General features: G+C 45.5%; 1 protein-coding gene across 4 annotated transcripts in view; it reads left to right on the top strand.

Annotated features, from left to right (window-relative positions):
* The window catches only part of Stat3 (signal transducer and activator of transcription 3), a 54935-nt gene that overhangs the window by 22840 nt on the left and 11800 nt on the right, over positions 1-20295 (top strand). For all 4 annotated transcript variants that reach the window (XM_050156828.1, XM_050156826.1, XM_050156827.1 and 1 more), the window contains exons 2-11: positions 6157-6307; positions 8638-8782; positions 9318-9416; positions 11582-11677; positions 11818-11899; positions 12204-12298; positions 12450-12601; positions 14783-14941; positions 15039-15131; positions 15797-15856. In XM_050156828.1, the coding sequence (XP_050012785.1) occupies positions 6180-6307; positions 8638-8782; positions 9318-9416; positions 11582-11677; positions 11818-11899; positions 12204-12298; positions 12450-12601; positions 14783-14941; positions 15039-15131; positions 15797-15856 (1109 nt within the window). In that variant the 5' untranslated portion in view covers positions 6157-6179. The remainder of the gene's footprint in view (positions 1-6156; positions 6308-8637; positions 8783-9317; positions 9417-11581; positions 11678-11817; positions 11900-12203; positions 12299-12449; positions 12602-14782; positions 14942-15038; positions 15132-15796; positions 15857-20295) is intronic.

The raw sequence follows: 20295 nt of genomic DNA, 5'->3' as shown, positions 1-20295 counted from the left end.
AAAATAATAATAATAATAATAATAATAAATCTAACAACTCTGTCTCATAGGGTTGTGCGAAGATGGGATGAATTAGCGATTGTATGTCAAATGCTCAGGACAATGCCAGCCTGTAGTAAAAGGTAGCATATGATATTTAGTCACTGCCCTTTCTTTTTCTTTCTTTTCATGTGGCCTGGGGCTGTCCTCCAATTCAATATACAATAAGGATAATCTTGCATTTCTGATCCTTCTGCCTCTACCTCCTGAGTGCTTATGTGTGCCCCATGGCTAGTTTTATGCTGTGTTGGGAATAGATTTACCCAGTGCCTCATGCATGCTAGGCAATCACTTCGCCAACTCAGCTACACTTCCAGTTTTGGGTTGTTCTTTAACCAAGGTTCCTGACTTTCATCTCTTTATTTTGAATAGTACTTAGTGAGTTTTTCCGTCTTGATTGGTGGTTGGTGTTTTAAGACAGGGTCTCATGTAGCTCAAACTGGCTTCAAACTCACCACTTAGTGGAGGATGACTTTAAACTGACTGGTCTTCCTGCATCTCCGCTCCAAGGACTGGAATTGAAGGCATGCTTTTTCATCTTTAGTGTGTTAGGGCCTAGAGCTATCCTGTGCAAAATGTGTATGGCGACATTTGATTGCCCAACCCTCCTGTTCTTAGATGCAGCCACTAGATACTAATTCTCTCCCTCAGGATATAACAAAAGGGTCCATTGTAATGCACCTCAGGGAAAACTTTGTGATCATCTCAGGTAGCATCTTGTTAATTGGATGAACTGGGATAGGTTTCTGGGCTTCTTGGGGCCCTGAGAAATGGATTTCATGTTAAGTGCTGGTGACAGGGAAGCAGAGGCGGAAGGAACAGCACAGGAACACTGATCACCTGGCGCTGTAGGAAAGCTACTATTCACCTGTGACGTCACTTAAATTTATAACCATCCTTCCAGGGCGGATAGAGGCATGTTCAGCAGTCAAGTTGCAGTCAAGTTGTGTTCCTGAAGCAGATTGTGTGTGGTAGACAGTGTTTGCACCCAAGCCTCTGGTCCTTTTGCCTCTTGCTACATAGATTGGAGGGAATATGTGCTTGGGGGATCGGAAGAATCCCAACCTGGGGAGGTGACCTTCTCTACAAATTTAGTCTCCTATAGCTTTTCATCCGGAGCTCGGACTCTTTCTCAGGCAGCCCTGAACACAGACTGTGCACTTAGGGGTTGACAAGGCATGTCTGGCCGTGTCACTTTCAATCCAAAGGTTCGCTATGCTCTTGCTCCTTTAATCTGAGATGTTTTAAATCAAATAAGGTACATGTCTCACCTCAACTATGGATAACACATCAATTTTTGTTTTTTTTTTTTTCTTTTTCTCCCATAACATGTTGGACATGATGGCGCATACCTTTGGTCTTGGCATCCAGGAGGCACAGGCAGGCAGACAAGTCTTTGTAAGGTTGAGGCCAGCCAGGGCTGCATACGTAACCCCTAGAGAAGTTTTTTTTGACACATTGTAAAATGGAACAGGAATTGTCTTTCTTTTAAAAGATAGGGTCCTGTGTAGCTCAGGCCGGAACTGAACTCTGTGTGGCTGGGCAGGCCTTAAACTCCTGAGCCTCTTATTTGCCTTACAAGTGCAGGGATTGTAGGTAAGTCCCGGTACACAAGCCTTCAGAAATTACTCTGAATCACTTTCTATTGTGGGTTTTGTGTACATTTGAATTTTGTCCCTCTCTTCATCTTCCATCTCCTGTGTCATAGGTTCATACATGTGGAATACATGCTTTAGCTTAGAAAGTTTACCAGGTTGCATGATAAACCCCTTTCGTGTGTGGTCCCCTGTAGTTACCATGGTTCCTCTCAAATGAACTATACAAATGAAGATTTATTGAATGGTAATCCTTCCTCATTAGGCCTGAGTTATTTTCCTTATGACTTACTGTTGTAGGTTAGCCCCAAGGGGCTAAGAAATTCCTGTTTTGAGAAGTCTTGAAAGTCTTTGGTAACGTGATGTTTCATTTTTCTTTTCTGTTTTGCTAGAGAAGCTAGGATCAGTAGGGGCTAGAGAGATGGCTCAGCAGTTAGGAGTAGTTACTGCTCTTGTAGGTTCACGTTTCTAGTACCCACACAGCCATTCATCAGCCATCTATAACTCAAGTTCCCGGGAATTCAATGCTCTGCTGGCACACACACAGTGTAGATACATAGTATATAAGCAAAACTCTCGTATACATAAAATAAAAACAAATTTTTACAAGAAAGAAAATAGGATCACACTGTCTTAGTTAGTAGTTACTACTATTCTATCGCTGTGAAGAGACACCCTGACCAAAACAACTCTTATTAAAGAAAGTATTTAATTGAGGGCGTGCTTCCAGTTTGACGGGGTCAGTCAATGGTCATCACTGCAGAAAGCAGACAGGCACAGTGCTGGAGCATAGCTGAGAGCTTTACATCCTGAGGTCCTGATGTGGGTTTGGAAACCTCAAAGCCGCTCCAACAAAGTTACACCTTGGTAACTGATCACCAAGCATCTGAGCATCCGGACCTACGGGGGCCATTCTCATTCAAGACACCACAGACACTTACCTGTCCCTTGTACACTCTCATTGATGATGAGTCAGCAGAGCAGGAAGCACCCACTGTAGCAGTGACGTGATTCCTCTTCTGCCACCCAGGATGGTATTTGGCAGTCAAATTGTTGGGCAGATAGATCACTTTGTGTGTTCTGGCATTCAGTGAAGTGGTTACTAAAGCTCAGGCTTCAGGTGATTTTGAAGACAGAAATGCTTTAGTTAGAACTGAGTGGAAGCCAGGCGTGGTATATTGTACTCTGTAGTCCTGGTACTCAGACTGAAGCAGGGAGGTCAGGAGTTCAAGGCCAGCCTGGGCTACAGAGCCAGCTCCTGCTCAAAAACAAAACAAAACAAAACAAAAAAACTTGGTGAAGTCCTTCAGATTAATCTGGGCTTTTGTTTTTGCTGGTGTTTGTGGTGCTGAGGATGGAACCTAGGGTGCTGAGCATGCTGGATAAGCACTGTGCCACCGAGCAACATCCTCAGTCTCTAAATCAATTTGTAATTTGAAAAATAGAGTTGAGATTTTAAAGTGGCTCTTCTTTTTTAAATGTTTTCCAGTAAAACGATTGCAGTAAAGCCAGTTGGCAGTAGTTTTCCTAGATTGTTTGGCTAGTTATCTTAAAGGATCCGCTGCTCTTGTGAAGAGCACTCAGTCCAATTGCCCTGTGCCGACTGTTAATAACATGCTTTGTAGCTGAGCAGCATGTGGGGACCTGGCTGTTAGACACTCTGGACTAACCATGTCATCTAAACGCCGTCCATGTTTTCCCTGGAAGTACACCAGCTCTTTGTCTTTGATTTAGAATAATCTTCCTTCGTGTAGATAGTTTGATGGTATTGCCTGTCTTCGTTAGACCAAGACAAAACACAAAAATTAGTCTCCCTGCCCCCTCTCAAGACAGGGTTTCTCTGTGTAGTCTTGACTGTCCTGGAACTTGCTTGTAGACCAGGCTGGCTTCAAACTCACAGAGATCCGCCTGCCTCTGCCTCCCACTTTACAAAGTGCTGGGATTAAAGGCGTGTAAAGTGCCCGCTTATTATACCAGACCTGCAAAAGCCTCTCACATATCACAATGAAACAAGCCCCCGAGGTAAGACAAGTCGGCTGCGGGCAGCTTAGCATCTTTTATGTTAGCCTGGAAATGGAGCAGGTCCAGTGGCGGAGCAGGAACAGTGGGTGCAGTTTTATGATTTTATCTTGGGATTGGCTCTGTTTTTGTGTTCAAGGTAAGCCATGAAATAGCCTGTTTTTGTAATGAATTTACAGCACTGGAATTTACTGTTTCAAGCAGATGACTTAATTAGGACCACAAGCTTTTCCGTAATGTGGCCCAGAGCAGCAGCACCCTTATTTCCTTGTTTTTAAATATAGAAGTCAGGTGAATTTTCTTTTCTTTGGTTTTTTCTTCCTTCCTTCCTTCCTTCCTTCCTTCCTTCCTTCCTTCCTTTCTTTTTTTTTTTTTTTTTGAGGTGGAATCTCTATGATGTAGCTCTGACTATCCTGGAACTCACTGTATAAACCAGTCTGGCTATAACTGCCTCTGCCTCCCTAGTGCTAGGATTGAAGACATGTGCTATCACGCCCAGCATGTATGCAGCCTATATGGTTGTGAGCCATCCACATTCCCGCCGCTCTGCGGTCTCACGTGGTTGGTATCTCCCATGCTGAACAATGGAGTCTTGAGATCCAGTGCAGCCCAGTGTAGTGTCGTTTATGTAATTGGCATTTAGATTTTCTTTTGTTTTCTTTGTGTGCATGCTGGTGCATGTGTAGGTACATGTGTATGTGGGCAAGGGGACAGCCGTGGATGTCATTCCTTTCAAAACCTTTGGATTGAGACAGAGTCTCTTATTAGCCTGAAACTTTGCCAAGTAGGCTAGACTAGCTGGCCCTTGAATTTCCGGGGGCCACTGGTCTCCACCTCCCATCTTGCCATCTCTGGGATTATGGGCGTATACCACCACACCCAGCTTTTTATTAACATGTGGGTTCTGGGAATCCAAACGCAGCTCCTCAACACTTGTGAGGCACCGTTGCCAACTGAGCCATCTTCCCAGCTCCAATTGGCTGCGGATTGCATGCAAATCAGGTCCTGAAAACTACAGGACGCGGTGATGCTTTTAACCTTAGAGGAGGCCAACTCTGACTTGACCTTTGTGTAGGGGTACGAATAGCTTTTGCTTTCTTCCTGGGGCTCTACACAGACAGACACAGTGCTTCAGGCCGAAGCATGTGCGCAGGCAGGCTGTGCTTTTATTCCAGCTAGTGTTTGCTTTACACATACCACTCCCTAATCTTGGGCTCCTACTCATGGCTATTTTTAGATCTTAAGACTACTTGTTTTAGAGGGACATTTTCATGAGTGGTTAGCTGAGTTGGTTTCTTAGAACTGAGCTTCCAGTGGGCTAGGCCCCATCCCAGGATCAACTTTTTTTTACATGGTATTTAGTTCTCTTACTTTTTCACACAGATTTAGAATCTTTTTTTCCCCTCTCTTATTCTTTTGTTAAGTGGGCATAATCCAGGCACCTACTACTTACCCTTGTAAACCTGCAGCTCTCCTTCCTCAGCACCTCAGGGCAGGTTTCCTTTGTCTAGCTTCACAGATGGCCTGAAAGCCATGTGGTGGGGGAAGGAACTGGCATGTGTTGAAGATGTTTTGGGTGCTGTGCTTTTACGAGGGCTTTAGAAATATTACTTCAGTGGCCCTGCGGGGTAGAAGTAAGGATCTGCATTTTATAGATGAGGAAATGGAAACCTAGAAGAAAAGAAACCGCTCAGCCTCACATACCGATAGATTTGGTAACCTCACTCGCCTCTGGTGGATAGAGGTTTGTTCTTTGGTCAGCTTTGTTTTTTTTTTTATTATTTTTTATTTTTATTTCGTGTGTATGCGTGTTTCCCCCAGATGTATGTATGTGTACCATGTTCCTGTCTGGTGCCCTCAGAGGTCAGAAGAGTGTGTCAGATCAGATTGATCCCCTGGAGCTGGGGCTGCAGATGGTTGTGAGCCACCATGTGGGTGCTGGAGATTGAATCTGGGTCCTCTGCCAGAGTAACAAGTGAACTACACTGCTGAGCCACGTCTCTGACCCTGGCCCTCATTTATTTATTTGTTTGTTTGTTTGTTTGTTTATTGAGAATAGGTTTTACTACGCGCTTAGAGCTCCGGCTAGTCCTTGAACTCCCTCAGAATATCCTTGGAGTGCTGGGATTGCAGGCAGGAACCACTGTGTCTGGCTTGCAAGTGGATTCTGGAAGTTGGAATCATGCCTAGTTGCAATTTAAAACAAATTGCAATGCAGCCATGTGTGGCAGCTCATGCCTGAAATCCAAGCACTTAGGATACAGAGGTAGGAGACAGATAACAAGGCTAGCCCCAAGGGCCTGGGCATTTACTCAGTGGCAGAGACGTAGCAGGCTCAAAGCCTTGGGTTCATTCCCCAGCCCCAGGGGCTGGGAGAGCTGTGTTGGTAGGAATCAGGAATGTATAAAAACATACAAGATCCTTCTTAAAGCTTCAGAGCATTTCCGGGTTCTTTATCCTCTATGAGGGCTTGTGGTGACCGTATGTTCATTTTGGTTTACAGTTACGTCCCCAGATTGCGGCAGGATGGCCCAATGGAACCAGCTCCAGCAGCTGGACACTCGGTACCTGGAGCAGCTGCACCAGCTGTACAGTGACAGCTTCCCCATGGAGCTGCGGCAGTTCCTGGCACCTTGGATTGAGAGTCAAGATTGGTAAGTCCTCCTCGAGACTTACCTGAATTGGGAGGTTTGGGGTTGAGTCTGGGGACGCGACTTTCTCTAGCTTCACCCTCTGCTACCCCTTCCATCAAACACCTGAGTGCTGGAGCTGGTGGAGGGTCAGGAGGACAGAGGTCATTTAGTCCCTTAAAGCATCCGAAGCTGTGTTTGAGAGCATCTGGGTAGCGGGCTTTCAGCACATTCAGTTAGCTTGCTGGGAGATGTTCTCAGGTCAGATTTGTGTCTCTCTTACTCGGTGAGATCTCTGCATTTGACTTTCTAACCCTGAGATATATTTTAACCTGAGAACTCTGTCTCAGGTAGAAATTCAGGTCCACCACACACTTGGCTTCCCCTATTAAAGGAGAGACACGGGGTAAGGGAAGTAGAGTCATAGAGGAAATGATGCCAGCTGTTTGCCTTACTTTAATGTACTCTGACCTGTATTAATGTGATCTACTCTTCCAGAATGTCTACCCTGATTTAGTGAAGGGTCAAGGAGGTGACACAGAGCTTCCCAACTCGGCAGTTCTGATTATGCTAATAAGCGCTTATCAGTCTGGCCTGGGTTGACGGGGAATTTAAGGCAAACACAACCTTATCTGTCCTTTTCTTAAAAAAAATTCGTGTGTGTATGTATATACATGTTGTATAGATGCAGGTATGTGCGCATGAGTGTGTACGTGTATATGTGTGTGTGTGTGTGTGTGTGTGGTGTAGGCCAGAGCACAACCTCAAGTTCTATCCTTAGGCATGCCTTCTGCACCCTTTGAGACACGGTCTCTCATTGGGTTAGAGCTCGCCAATTAGGGCAGACTCTCCGGGATCTTCTGTCTCCCCAGTGTTGGAATTACAAATGTGTGCTACCATGCCCAGCTTTTTTTTTTTTTTTTGAAAATCGATTTTTTTAAAATACAATATATTCTGACTACAGCTTTCCCTCCCCCAACTCCCCTCAGCTCTTCCCCAATTCCCCTCCCACCCAACTCCATACCCTTTATTTCTCTCACTAGAACACAAACAGGCCCTAAAAAAACAGTAAGACAAACCCAAACAAACCGGAATAAGATGAAACAAACCAACAGAAGAAAAGGAGCCAAAGAAAAACTATAAGAAACACATAAAAACGTAGAGACACGTGTTCCTGCACACACAGAAATCCCATAAAAACACAGAACCAGAAATATGTATGCACATATATGTGTACATATATATAATGCAAAATATCTACAAGGGAAGAAAATGCCCAGACAAAGCATTTTGAGAGAGGAAACCTCCAACAGTGCCGTTGAGTGTGTCTGTGTTTGTCACCTACCGCTGACATGCCCAGCATTTTATGTGCTTTCTGTGGATGGAACTCAGGGCCTCATTGCTTACAAGGCACCTGCTCTACCGAATGAACCATATGCCCTGCTTGTGTCTGTTTTTTTTTTTTTAATTTTCTTTGTGTGGGTATGGTTTCTTTCTTCGTTTACTTATTGTTTATGTGGTGTTTCGGGGCAGTGTGTGGACATACCACAGTGCACATGTGGAGGTCAAAGGACAATTTCATGGGGTCAGTTCTCTGCTTTATCTTTTCATAGGTTTCAAGGATTGAGCTGGAGGTGTCAGGTTTCCCTAACAAAGCAGTTTTATGTACCGAGCCATCTTGTCGTCCCCCTCTTTTGGTTCTGGTTTTTTTTTTTTTGTTTGTTTTTGTTTTTGTTTTTGTTTTTGTTTTTCGAGACAGGGTTTCTCTGTGGCTTTGGAGCCTGTCCTGGAACTAGCTCTGTAGACCAAGCTGGTCTCGAACTCACAGAGATCCGCCTGTCTCTACCTCCCAGTAATTCTCAGATTACAGATGTAACACCGTCCGAGATTTACAGTTTGCTCTATTTGCTCTGTTTTGCTCAAATGCATTAGTCATATCGACTTTAAGAGTGAGTAACAATATCTGGAGTCATTCTCATTGACATTTCTCTTTTTCTTTCTTTCTGTTCTGGGGCTCAGACTCAGAGCCTTGGCACACGCGGCAAGACTGTGTCCCTGAGCTTTACCTCCAGCCGCTGTATTGTTGGGCCGAACAAGAGGAATGGGGGATGAACGGGTCACAGCATCAGTCTGTCATTTCCTCTCTTGCCATCCCTTGATGGTGATTTCTGTTCCTATTGTTATTGCTTTTAAGACAAAGTCACCCAGAGTGGCTTGGAACTCCTTAGGTAGGAGGGCTGGCCTTGAACTCTTGATCCTGCTGTCTGTGGAGATCCCTATCAATCATGGTTCCAGGGTCGTGCTATCATACCAGGCGCCCCAGATCACTCACAGCAGGCACTCCCTCTTCCTAGGGCATATGCAGCCAGCAAAGAGTCCCATGCCACGCTGGTGTTTCATAACCTCTTGGGTGAGATTGACCAGCAGTATAGCCGATTCCTGCAAGAGTCCAATGTCCTCTATCAACACAACCTGCGAAGAATCAAGCAGTTCCTGCAGGTACGATGGGAACCTGTCTGGGAGACACTGACCCCACAGAATGGAGTCTTAGTGTCCTGTCCTCACTTGGCAAATGATGAGAGCCTGCCTTGTGCTCTCAATCAGAGCAGAAGTAATTAGCTCCTTCTCAATTCCCTGTACACTACCCTTGGGTACCATTTCCGGAAACTCACGTCTCCTGTTACAGTTGGAGCAATAAAGCAATAAAGCTTGGTGTTATTCTGTTATAGTAGCATGCCAACAGCACCTGCTCATCATAGGCACACGTCTTAGTTTTAAATGTGAAAAGTTTGGCCATTAACTGAGTACTCCTGGGTAAAGTCAACCACTTCCCTATAAAACCAGATGATATCCTGTCTCAGGATGGACTCGTGTATTTCTGCTGTTGGCTATGGCCGCCGTCCTCCTCCCTTTCCTTCCCTCTGGGTTTCAGTCCAATTCTGAAGCCTTTGATCTGTTGTTGCAGAAGTGAGTTTTAAGTTAGCCAAGGTCAATCCACACCTCCTTAGCCACTCTCTTTCTGTCCTGCGTACAGAGCAGGTATCTGGAGAAGCCAATGGAAATCGCCCGGATCGTGGCCCGATGCCTGTGGGAAGAGTCTCGCCTCCTCCAGACGGCAGCCACCGCAGCCCAGGTGAGACCGGGAAGAAACCAAGCGCGGGGCGGGGGACTTGGGAAGCGAGCAACTGTACAGTGCAGTAAAATTGCAATGGTTTAATATGACTGAAGAAGAAACATTGGACCAGATCAAAGCCTTAAATATACATTGAAAACGACAACAGCAAAGAATCGCACAAGCCCCTCCATTCTGCCCCCTAACAAACAGTGTCACTGTAACTGAGGGTGAACTTGAACTCTGTTTCTCCTGCCTGCTCCTCCTGAGTGCTGGGATTAGAGGTGCGTACCACTCTATCCTGTACATGTGGTGCCTGGGGCAGAACCAGGGCCCTGTCTGTTAGATGGGCGGGTGTGGAAGCCGTATCCTCAGCCTTGGGGCTTCTATTGCTGTTGACTCAGAGTCTTGCTGTGTAGGACAGCTGATTTCCAGTTTGGGATAGTCGGCCTGCCTCTGCCACATTACTGGTGTAGCCACCATGCTTCCACGGGCCTTTTCCTTGTTTTCACGTTCAGGGTTGTTTTGTTTTTTGTTTTGTTTTTGAGATGGAGTCACGTTCTGTAGCCCATGCTGGCCCAGAACTCACTGTGTAAGCTGACTTTCTCAAACGCATGGCAATCCTGCTTCAGTTTCTCTAGTGCTTGCTTTTGAGACAGGCTTTCAATACCTAGCCTGTGTGGTAACTCTAGATCCTCCTGCCCCAGCCTCCTAAGTGCTGGTATGAAGTATGTGAGCCACCATGCCTGGCCCACAGGGCCTTCCCAATGCCCGACCCTGAGTTAGAACTTGGGAGCCTGCAGAGCACACCCCCTACCATCCACATGGAGCTTGAGAGATCCTAGGCAACTGCTGACTGAACACAGAAATTGCTTCTAGTGACCAGTATCGTTCCTGCCCCAGGCAAGTTTAGGAACTAGGAGAGGGGAAGAGGCGCAGCTTTGGGGCCGGGCCCTTTCATAGTCTCTGTCTAAGGTACTTCTCTGCAGCTTATCGGTCAGATTCGCTCCCAGAATGAGAGAAATGTAGGGCTGGGTTCTTTTTCCGAGCCTTTGAAGAGTCTATGATTTAAGCAGCCAGGAAACATAGGGAGAATGTCTTTTTAAAATTGGCCTGTTTTGTCCTCCTTGGGAGACTTGTGGCAGTAGTGGAGAGAACAGACTGGAAACAGATCTTAGAAGCAAATAATAGGGCTGGTGAGCTGGCTCAGTGGCTGAGAACACTCGCTTTTGAAGCAGACCTGGCCGGCACTCACGAAGTGGCTCACAATCACCGTCCATAACCCCCGTTCCAGGGAATCCAACACCCATTTCAGACTTGCATAGGCACCAGGCACACATGAGGTGCATGTGCACACATGCTGGCAAGTCATACACATAAAATAAAGCAAATAAACCTCAAGAACAGGAAACACGGGAAAATAAAAAGAAGTCAAAAGAGCAGCAGTTAGGGCTGATTTGGGCCTTGACAGCTGTAATGGGTGTGAGCCATTAGACTGTAGGCGCAGGCTGTGAGCACGGCTAGCTTGGAAAACTGGGTGGGTGACGTCTCCCCTGGCTCTGCTTTCTCCAAGATTGCTGTCCTTACCCTTGGGCCACTGTCAAAAGTGCTATCTTGTTTCTGCAGCTTTTACTTGTCTTTTCTATCATCAGAGCCTCTTTCTGTTCCTTGCAAAGTCATTTTACGTTTCATGTCCTGATTGACCTTCTCAAGGCTGCAGCCTCTCCTCCCTGACAGAAGCTGTGGGAACACAATTTTAAAAATTTTTGGGAAATGATTTTTTTTCATGAAAATATATTGCATTGTGCTGTTGCCACCTATTATGAATTTATTTATTAGCTAGCATAGTCTCTACTACTGAACTGTACCCCAAATTCTTTCTGAATTATTACTATTATTTTTATTATTACTTCTAATTAATTTTTTGGACAATTTACCCATGAGCTGCTTGAAGGCTAGAACAAAGTCTTAGTTTCATGTGGGCTCTTAGTTTAATGCAGACTGGGTTTAAGGTGTGTCCTGTTGGTGAAAGCCAGTGCCACAGACTGATCAACACCAGGGTTTTTCCCAGCATTCTCCCCCCTTGCGTCACTGCCCATTTCCCAACAGCACAAGTCATAGGATGGGCTGGCCCTCAGATGGCAGGTGTCCGTGGGTTCACGTGTGTGTTAACCCTATTTTGGCAGCAAGGGGGCCAGGCCAACCACCCAACAGCCGCTGTGGTGACAGAGAAGCAGCAGATGTTGGAGCAGCACCTTCAGGATGTCCGGAAGCGTGTGCAGGTGAGCAGGCCTCACCCAGGGAGCGGCACTCGGGCTGGAGAGCCTCAGGGTCCTGCGCATTTTCATTGTCTTCAAAACTGTCTTTTCCCTCTCCTGAGGGAAACCTCTTTCTTACTTCTGTTTGTGGTTTGTTTGAACAGGATCTAGAGCAGAAAATGAAAGTGGTAGAGAATCTCCAGGACGACTTTGATTTTAACTATAAAACCCTCAAGAGCCAAGGAGGCAAGTGAACGTTAGAGACGGTAAAACCTGCTGAAAGCGAGGCTTGTCGCTGAGTTTCAGGACCTGACTTCATTCACGTGACTGCATGGCAGGAGAAGGGGGAGCTTCTGGCACTTAGTGGGATAACCTTTGTTTTGTTTTTGAGATGGGATTTGATCAAGTAGGGCAGGACGACCTTGAGCCTGCTGCCATCTTGCTTCAGCTCTCCAAGTAGCAGGGACCGCACTTACACACAGGGTTTGGAGCCTCGTTGAGAAGGCTGTGAGTGTTCCCCCTGGTCAAGGAGTCTTTCCTCCCCCATCAGACATGCAGGATCTGAACGGAAACAACCAGTCCGTGACCAGACAGAAGATGCAGCAGCTGGAACAGATGCTCACAGCGCTGGACCAGATGCGGAGAGTAAGTGTTCTGGACAGCTTCCCAGACAGCTTCCCCAGTGCCACACACTTATCGTGGGAAGATTGACTGGGTTCTAATGGGCTCCTTCTCTGGGACTGACTGGAGAATGTAGTTAGAACATGGTCTCCTGACTGTTTGGGTTTCCAAACAGAGCATTGTGAGTGAGCTGGCGGGACTCTTGTCAGCAATGGAGTACGTGCAGAAGACACTCACAGACGAAGAGCTGGCTGACTGGAAGAGGCGGCAGCAGATCGCGTGCATTGGAGGCCCTCCCAACATCTGCCTGGACCGACTGGAAAACTGGTAAGAGAGAGCTGGCTTCAGCCACAGGCCTGCAGAGTGGCCTACCTTACTCATGCTTTTTTCCCTTTTTATTGCTGGCAGTGGACCCCTTCCCTTGGACTTGTGCTGTGCTAGGCAAATGTCTAGAACCGCTGAACTGCGCTACACTTCTAGCCCTGGATACCCTGCTGCTAAGATGGACACTGGTTTTCTTAAGTTTGAGAAAGAATCTCACTGAGCTGCACAGGCCAGCCTCAAACTCACTATATAGCCAGGCTGACCTTGAACTTGCAATCCTCCTGCCTCAGATTCCCAAGTATCTGGGATTTTAGGCATAAATTGCCATGTCTGCCTTAAGGTGGCTTCTTTTACACACTCAAATTTAGTCCAAGAGTTCAAAACTGTCAACTAATTTTAACAAATTTTTAACTTCAAAAAATGCTGATATCAACTCATTTTACATATATTTGATTTTTAAATTTAAGTAATACTTTTAGTTGTATTTAGCACTAAATTCTCCATTTTATCTATTTTAATAATCTAAAACACTATATATGTTCTTCGTAAAGGAGGAGAAAGTTGGAATATATAAAATTAGTAAAATGAAAGAAAAAATTCAAATCCATCGAGTGGTACCAGTGAGCCACAGGGTCTTGTGATGATGTCTCCTGACATCTGTCATGAATGGACACGGGAATCTAGAAGTCTGGTTTCAGTAGCAGCTGCCCTGTCCCTTTCCTTCTGTCCTTTGCTGCCATGGAAAGATGGCTCACTGGCCTTGTGCAAGCCAGGGGCGTGTTCAGCCCCTGAGCTTTTCCCAGGCCCCGGTTTCTCCTCTATGCTGTCCCCTGTCGTCTGCTCTTTTCCGAATGCTGTCTAACTTGCTTCATGAGCGAGGCCCACGGGGAGCGCGCCCCAGAGGCTTGGCAGGACAGGGCACCCCGCTCCATGCAGCATGAAACTGGGCATTCAGGACAAGTCCATGCGACAGGCCCATCTCTGTCGTCACGGACACAGAGTGCTGTTCATTTGCTGAAGGCAGTTGGAAAAGCTTCCTGATCAGGGCTCCAGGAATTTTAATTTCCGGGAATGAGACGTTCAGATGCCAGAAAGGACGGATCATGAGCTCAGATCCCTGTTCACATTCTGCCTTTATTAAACTGGTGGTAAACCATAAAAGAGACATATTAGATTTAAAAAGAAAGAGAGATGCTAATATTCCCTACTCTTGAAGGCAGAATTAATCAGCTTCATCTCCCTCTCTGCCCACTTTTTATTTTTTTCTAATTGTTTGGCTTTTGTTTGTTTGTTTTTATATATCCCTGTCTGCCCAGGCTGACCTCAAACTCATAAAAAAAAAAAATCTACCTGCTTCTGCCTCCAAATGCTGGCATTAAAGGCATGTGCCATCATGTCTGGCTTTTCTAATTAATTTTTTAAGTAAGTACTGTTTTCTTTAAAAAGGAAATAAAAATTTAAAATTTGTGTGTATTTGCCTGCATATAGGCATGCAGTGCCTGTGGAGGCCAGAAGAGGGCAATAGAACCCCTGGGACTGGAGTGACAGATGGTTCTCGTATGGATGCTGGGAACCAGACCCGGGTCCCCTGCAAGAGGCCTAAGTGCTATTCAGGGACTGTCTCTCTAGCCCCTCTGCTCACCTTTTTTGTATACCTGTTATCAATATTTGACATATCACGTTATATGTTTATGATTGATCGAAGAATAACATTGAATGGGTTCTCGATGAGGCTCAACCCCTTCTCCTTTCAGGGTCACTAAGGCCTACCGTAGTGAAGGGGCCTGGCCCTGCTTATGCAGGTTGTGAATGGCAGCGCTCTCTTCCAGTGTCATGCTTTAGTGCATGGACAGCTTAGGACAGGATGTGAACACAGGTATTCTTCATATTTGGTCTCGAGTCCATTCTCAGTCCAGTGACAACTCCCTGGATATCTCCTAGTGATGTTAGTCTTAACCCTTCTCCCACTGAGCCACGTGTCTCAAATGGTTGAAGTGGCCATCCTATGCTCTGTGTATTCCCTTTCAATACTTTAGGGCCTTTTCTCCCTCCCCCTCACTGCATAGCTCAGACTGGCCTTGAAGTCACTGTGCAGCCCAGGCTCAAGGTTTTGCTGCAGTCTCCCGAATGCTGGGTTCACAGCTAGGCAACGGGGTAACAGGAACCACCTTTCATTATTGACAGGATAACGTCATTAGCAGAATCTCAACTTCAGACCCGCCAACAAATTAAGAAACTGGAGGAACTGCAGCAAAAAGTGTCCTACAAGGGGGACCCTATTGTGCAGCACCGGCCAATGCTGGAGGAGAGAATTGTGGAGCTGTTCAGAAACCTAATGAAAAGGTAACCCTAAAAAGCTAATGTTCAGAAGCAAGGAGCAGGAAGAAGCCTGCCTGGTCACCACAGCGTGTGACCTGCTTGCTATCCCTTCCCCTTCTAGTGCCTTCGTGGTGGAGCGGCAGCCCTGTATGCCCATGCACCCTGACCGGCCCCTCGTCATCAAGACTGGTGTCCAGTTCACTACGAAAGTCAGGTGGGCCCCGGTCTTTACACTTTGGGTAGAGCTTTTATTGATGTCCAGTCCTCTTCCTTGAGGACTTTCATGGGAGCAGTAAGGCCCAGTGGTAGGTGAGCTGAGGTGGGAGGTGAAGCCTGCTCCTCACCTCGAGTGACAGGTGTGGAGGGTTGGCCCTGCCCTGTGAGCTCTCCTTCAGAAATAGAGTTGTGTGGGTTTTGGGTTTAACATAAGGAGTACCAGCGGCAGAGCATATTCAAGCAATATTTCTCATTCAACACTTTTTATTATCTTTCTGTGAGTCTCTTACAGCTTGGTTCATGTTCGTAGGCATTTTCAGAACTTCTTGGCTGAGGGGTCAATGTTCAGCTTTAGTATCAAAGATAACTCTGGGTGGAGATAGAATCTGGGTCCGTAAATATGTTTATTTATTTATTTATTGGTTACGTATAGACAGGGTTTCTCTGTGTAACCTAAAACTCACTCTGTAGACCAGGCTGTTCTTGAGCTCAGAGCTCCACCCGCCTCTGCCTCCTGAGTGCTGGGATCAAAGGTCTGTGCTACCACACCCAGCAATATATTTACTTCTTAGAAATTGAGGTATTAGGGGTTTTATATATTTTTTAAACTAGAGATCATGGTAAGAGGCCTAGTAAGTTTCCTTGATGATATGTTTTTAATAGGTTGCTGGTCAAATTTCCCGAGTTGAATTATCAGCTTAAAATTAAAGTGTGCATTGACAAGTAAGTATTCTTTATTATTTTAAAACAATTTTAAATGTAAATCAATTTTCATCATGTTCTTTCCCTCCCCCAAGTACATCCAGGGCCTCTCCTTCCTACCCACCCAACTTTAAAGTTCTTTCTCAAAAAACAAACCCCAAGCTCCCAAAACCTACAAAACAAAATGGAACAGCACCTCAAAAGAAACAAACAAAACAAAGCAAAACCGAAAAGCCCACAAACTGTAATCATAGAAAAGTACACCTAAAAAACTCTGGGTCCATTATTTGCTGGCCGGCTGCTGTCCATGAGGCCTGCCCTGGAGCGGTCGATATCCTCGGTGTCATTGCGCTCGAGAAAGCTGAGTTTCCTCTTCCAGTAGGTAGAAATGACAGTTCCATCGTCAGTCTTTTACCCTAGTGGCTAGGTTTACATTCATTCATTCGTCCGTTCGTTCATTCATTTTTTTTTTTTTTAAATATGGGGCTGGAGAGATGACTCAGAGGTTAAGAGCACTGGCTGCTCTTTCAGAGGTCATTAGTTCAATTCCCAGCAACCACATGGTGGCTCACAACCATCTGTAATGAGACCTGGTGTCTTCCTCTGGCATGCACTGCAAGCATACATGGAGGCAGAACACTGTATACATAATAAATAAGTAAAAAAAAATGACAAAATATACCAAGATAAAAACCATCACATTGAAGTTGGACAGGGCCAACCAACAGAAGGAAAAAAGCCCAAGAGCAGGCACAAGAATCAGAGACCCACTTGTTTGTACACTCTGGATTCCCCTAAAAACGCTAAACTGAAAGCCGTAGTATAAGCTTCTAGAACCTGGTGCAGACCCCTGTAGGTCCTGTGCATGCTGTTCAGTTTTGTGATCTTATAGGAACTTTGCTCTTGTTGATTTAGAGGGCCTTTTTTTCTTGGTGTCTTCCATCCTCTGGCTCCTCTACTCTTTCCACCTCCTCTTCCACTGGGTTCCCTGAGTTCTGAGGGGAGGGATTTGATGTTTGGGGCTGAGTGTTTCAAGGTCTCTCACACTCTGTGATGTCTGGCTGTGGGTCTCTGTATTTGTTCCCATCTGCTGCAGGAGGGAGCTTCTCTGCTTCTGGTTAAACAAGGCACTGGTCTGTGAGTATAGCAGAATATTATTGGTGTTTACATTTTTCTTCCGGTGGCGTGCAGAGTACTTTCCTGTAAAAATGACGCTGGCAGGTAGGGGTGAAGGCTCTATGTAGGCACCAGCTCAACATCTCCAGTGAGTTGTGTAGGTGGAGAGCAACCTGTAATCTTGGCAATAGCTTGAGATGTCTGGGATTCCCCTGAGGTTCCTTTGGCCATCAACTCAATTAAACATAATCCAGTCCTGGTACTGTAAATTTCATTTGGTAGCAAGAGATGGCCAGGTAGGATTCTGTCTCTTCCGTTATTTGGAGATTTCATTGAGATTGCCTTCATATTTGTATATATATATTAAGAGGTTTCTACTATATTAGATTTCCATGCTACCCCGCAAATGCCTCTTAATTTTAGCTGTCTCTCCCCCATATTCCCTTCCACTCCTTCCCCCTCCCTTGATCCTCCCATTCCAGACCCCCCATCCATCCATCCATCCATCCATAAATATCTATTCTATTTATTCTAGTTTCCTTTTTTAAATTTTGTTTTGTTTTTTGAGACAGGGTTTCTCTGTGTAGTACTGGCTGGTCTGGAACTCACTCTGTAGACCAGGCTGGCCTCGAACTCACAGAGATCCTCTTGCCTCTACCTCCCAAGTGCTTGGATTAAAGGTGTGCGCCACCACCACCTAGCCTATTTCTCTTTCCTAATGAGAACCGTCTGTTCCCTCCAGTCCCTTACTTCATACCCACACTGGTTCTATGGATTGTAGCTTGGTTATCATTGATTTAACAGCTATTATCCATATATGAGTGAATACACACCATATTTGTCTTTCTGGGTCTGGGATACCTCACTCAGGATGATTTTTTTCTAGTTCCATCCATTTGTCTGCAAATTTCATGATGTCATTTTCTTTTTAAATGAGTAATATGCCATTGTGTAAATGTACCACATTTTCCTTGTCCATTTTTCTGTTGAGGGACATCTGGGTTATTTCTAGTTTCTGGCTGTTCTGAAGAGAGCAGCAGTGAACATGGTTGAGCAAAAGTCTCTGGGGTAGAATGAAGCCTAAGAGTGGTATAACCAGCTGATGAAGTAGATCCAGTCCCATCTTCTTGAGGAACTGTCACGCTGATTCTCAGAGTGTCTGTATGGGCTTGCACTCCCACCAGCAATGGATGAGTGTTCCTCTTGCTCCACATCTCACCAGCATGAGCTGTCACTTGCTTTGTTGATCTTAGTCATTCTGACAGGTGTAAGATGGAATCTCAAAGTAGTTTTGATTTTCATTTCCCTGATAGCTAAGGATGTTGAACATGTCTTCAAGTGTCTCTCAGCCTTTTGAGTTTCCTCTAGTGGGAATTCTCTGTTTAGGTCTATACCCCATTTTTAAAATTGGGTTATTTGTTTTCTTGGTATCTAGGTCTTGAGTTCTTCTTATATTTTAGGAATTAGCCCTCAGTTGGATGTGTAGTTGGTAAAAATCTTTTCCATTGTGTAGATTGCCAATGACAAGTAAATATTCTTAAACTTAGCTCTTATTTGTAAATGACGGATGGAAAAACAGGAACTTTGACAGACATTTGATTTAGAGATGTCTCCATTCATGAATCTTTGTTTTGTGAACAGTTGTGTTCAGAAACCTTTCAGAGCCTCATTAATTTGCCTCAAACATGTGAGATAAGAAGAGACTTGGGAGCGTATGCAGCTTAGTGTGGAGCGCTTACCTAGCGTGGACAAAGCCCTGGATTCAACCCCCATCCTGAAAAATAAAGATGTAGCCAGGCAGTGTTGGCAGGTGGCACTCAGGAGACAGAGGCAGATGGATCTCTGAGTTCAAGGCCGGCCAGGGCTACACAGAAGAGCCAAAAGAATAAAAAAAAGGTTTTTAAAAAACCAAAGGGAAAGAAGAAAAAGATCTAAATAAATAAATAATACTTGCCAAGTTATATCATAGTTGATAAAAGTAAGCAAAGATAGCAAGTGTGCGTGCGTGTGTTTGTGTGTAAAACAGAAGTTGACAGGAAACTGAACTGTCTTTCTCTGTCAACATTCACCTTATTTTTTGAGGCAGGGTCTCTCACTGAACCTGGAGCTTACTCACTGGCTAAGCTGGCTGGTCAGCAAACCTATCTCTCAGCCCGCATCACTGGGGCTATAGACACTCACTGCTGCACCCAGATTTTATGTAATGCTGGGGATCCAAACTAGGGCTCTCGTGCCATGCAACAGGCACTTTACCACCTAGCCATCTCCCCATCCCCGTATTCATCCCGAGGGTACAGTTCGGCAGCTCCGGACAGAAGCAGGTCTCCGGAATGCAGCCGCTTTGTAAACCTGAAGCTTTGTCCTGAACAGCTGCTTGCCTTTCCCCTAGTATCTGATGCTCGCCACTTATTTCCAAAGAGTTTTTATATAAATAAAAGTAATAGGAGACCTGGATACAGGAAGCCGCCTTGCCGGGTATTAAGATGCATTGCAGAGGTCCAGTTGTTAGATGTGTCACAGGGACAAGGATGCCGCTTGGTCGTAACGAGACCTGAAGTCTAGAGACAGACTCGAGGCTAACATACGAGATCAGCACATGTAAAATGGGTCTCCCGAGGCAGGGAGGGCAGGGTGCTCAATGAGGGGCAGTGGGACAGCTTCGTAGAGGCTGGGGTGAAAAGTGAGGGCTCTTCTCTTATGGGCCATTAAAATAAGCTCCAGGCATATTTGCTATATTTACAGGTTTGCAGAAGCCCCCATAGAACACGGGTGCATACTGTCACCGTGGCACAGAAAAGTGACATCACCACTCAAAAGCAGTTCTGACAATGTCCTACAAAGTAAAACCACAACCATTTCACTCATAGGTGTTAACACAGAAAAATGCACATGCATGTCCACTAACAGGAATGAATAAACAGTTTGCACTCTCATACAGTGGTATACTGTTTGTCACCAAAACAAAAGGAACTACTTTTCTTTCTTTCTTTTTTATTTTATGTGCACTAGTGTTTTGCCTGCATGTGTGTCTCTGTAAGGGTATTGTATCCCCTGGAGCTGGAGCAGCACAGACAGTTGTGAGCTGCCATGTGGATGCTGGGAGTTGACCCTGTGTTCTCTGGAAGAACAGCCAGCGCTCTTAACCTTTGGGTCATCTCTCCAGCCCCATGAAAGGATCTATTGATCTGTAAAACATGAGTACACCTTCAAAGTCGTTATGTTGAGTGGAGGAAACCATGTCTCCCCGCAAAAGAGGGCATGGTTATGTTTGCTTGTATATATTTCTAAAAACACAAACAAATCGGTAGTGACAGGAAGCACAATGGGCACAGGGTGGGGTGAAG

The sequence above is a fragment of the Alexandromys fortis genome, unplaced genomic scaffold (assembly GCF_014885135.2).
Source record: "Alexandromys fortis isolate MF-2015 unplaced genomic scaffold, M_Fortis_MF-2015_v1.1 scaffold_31, whole genome shotgun sequence".
In the NCBI taxonomy this organism is placed as follows: domain Eukaryota; kingdom Metazoa; phylum Chordata; class Mammalia; order Rodentia; family Cricetidae; genus Alexandromys; species Alexandromys fortis.
Note: the sequence above shows the minus strand (reverse complement) of the source record. Positions and strands in the feature narration are given on the sequence as shown.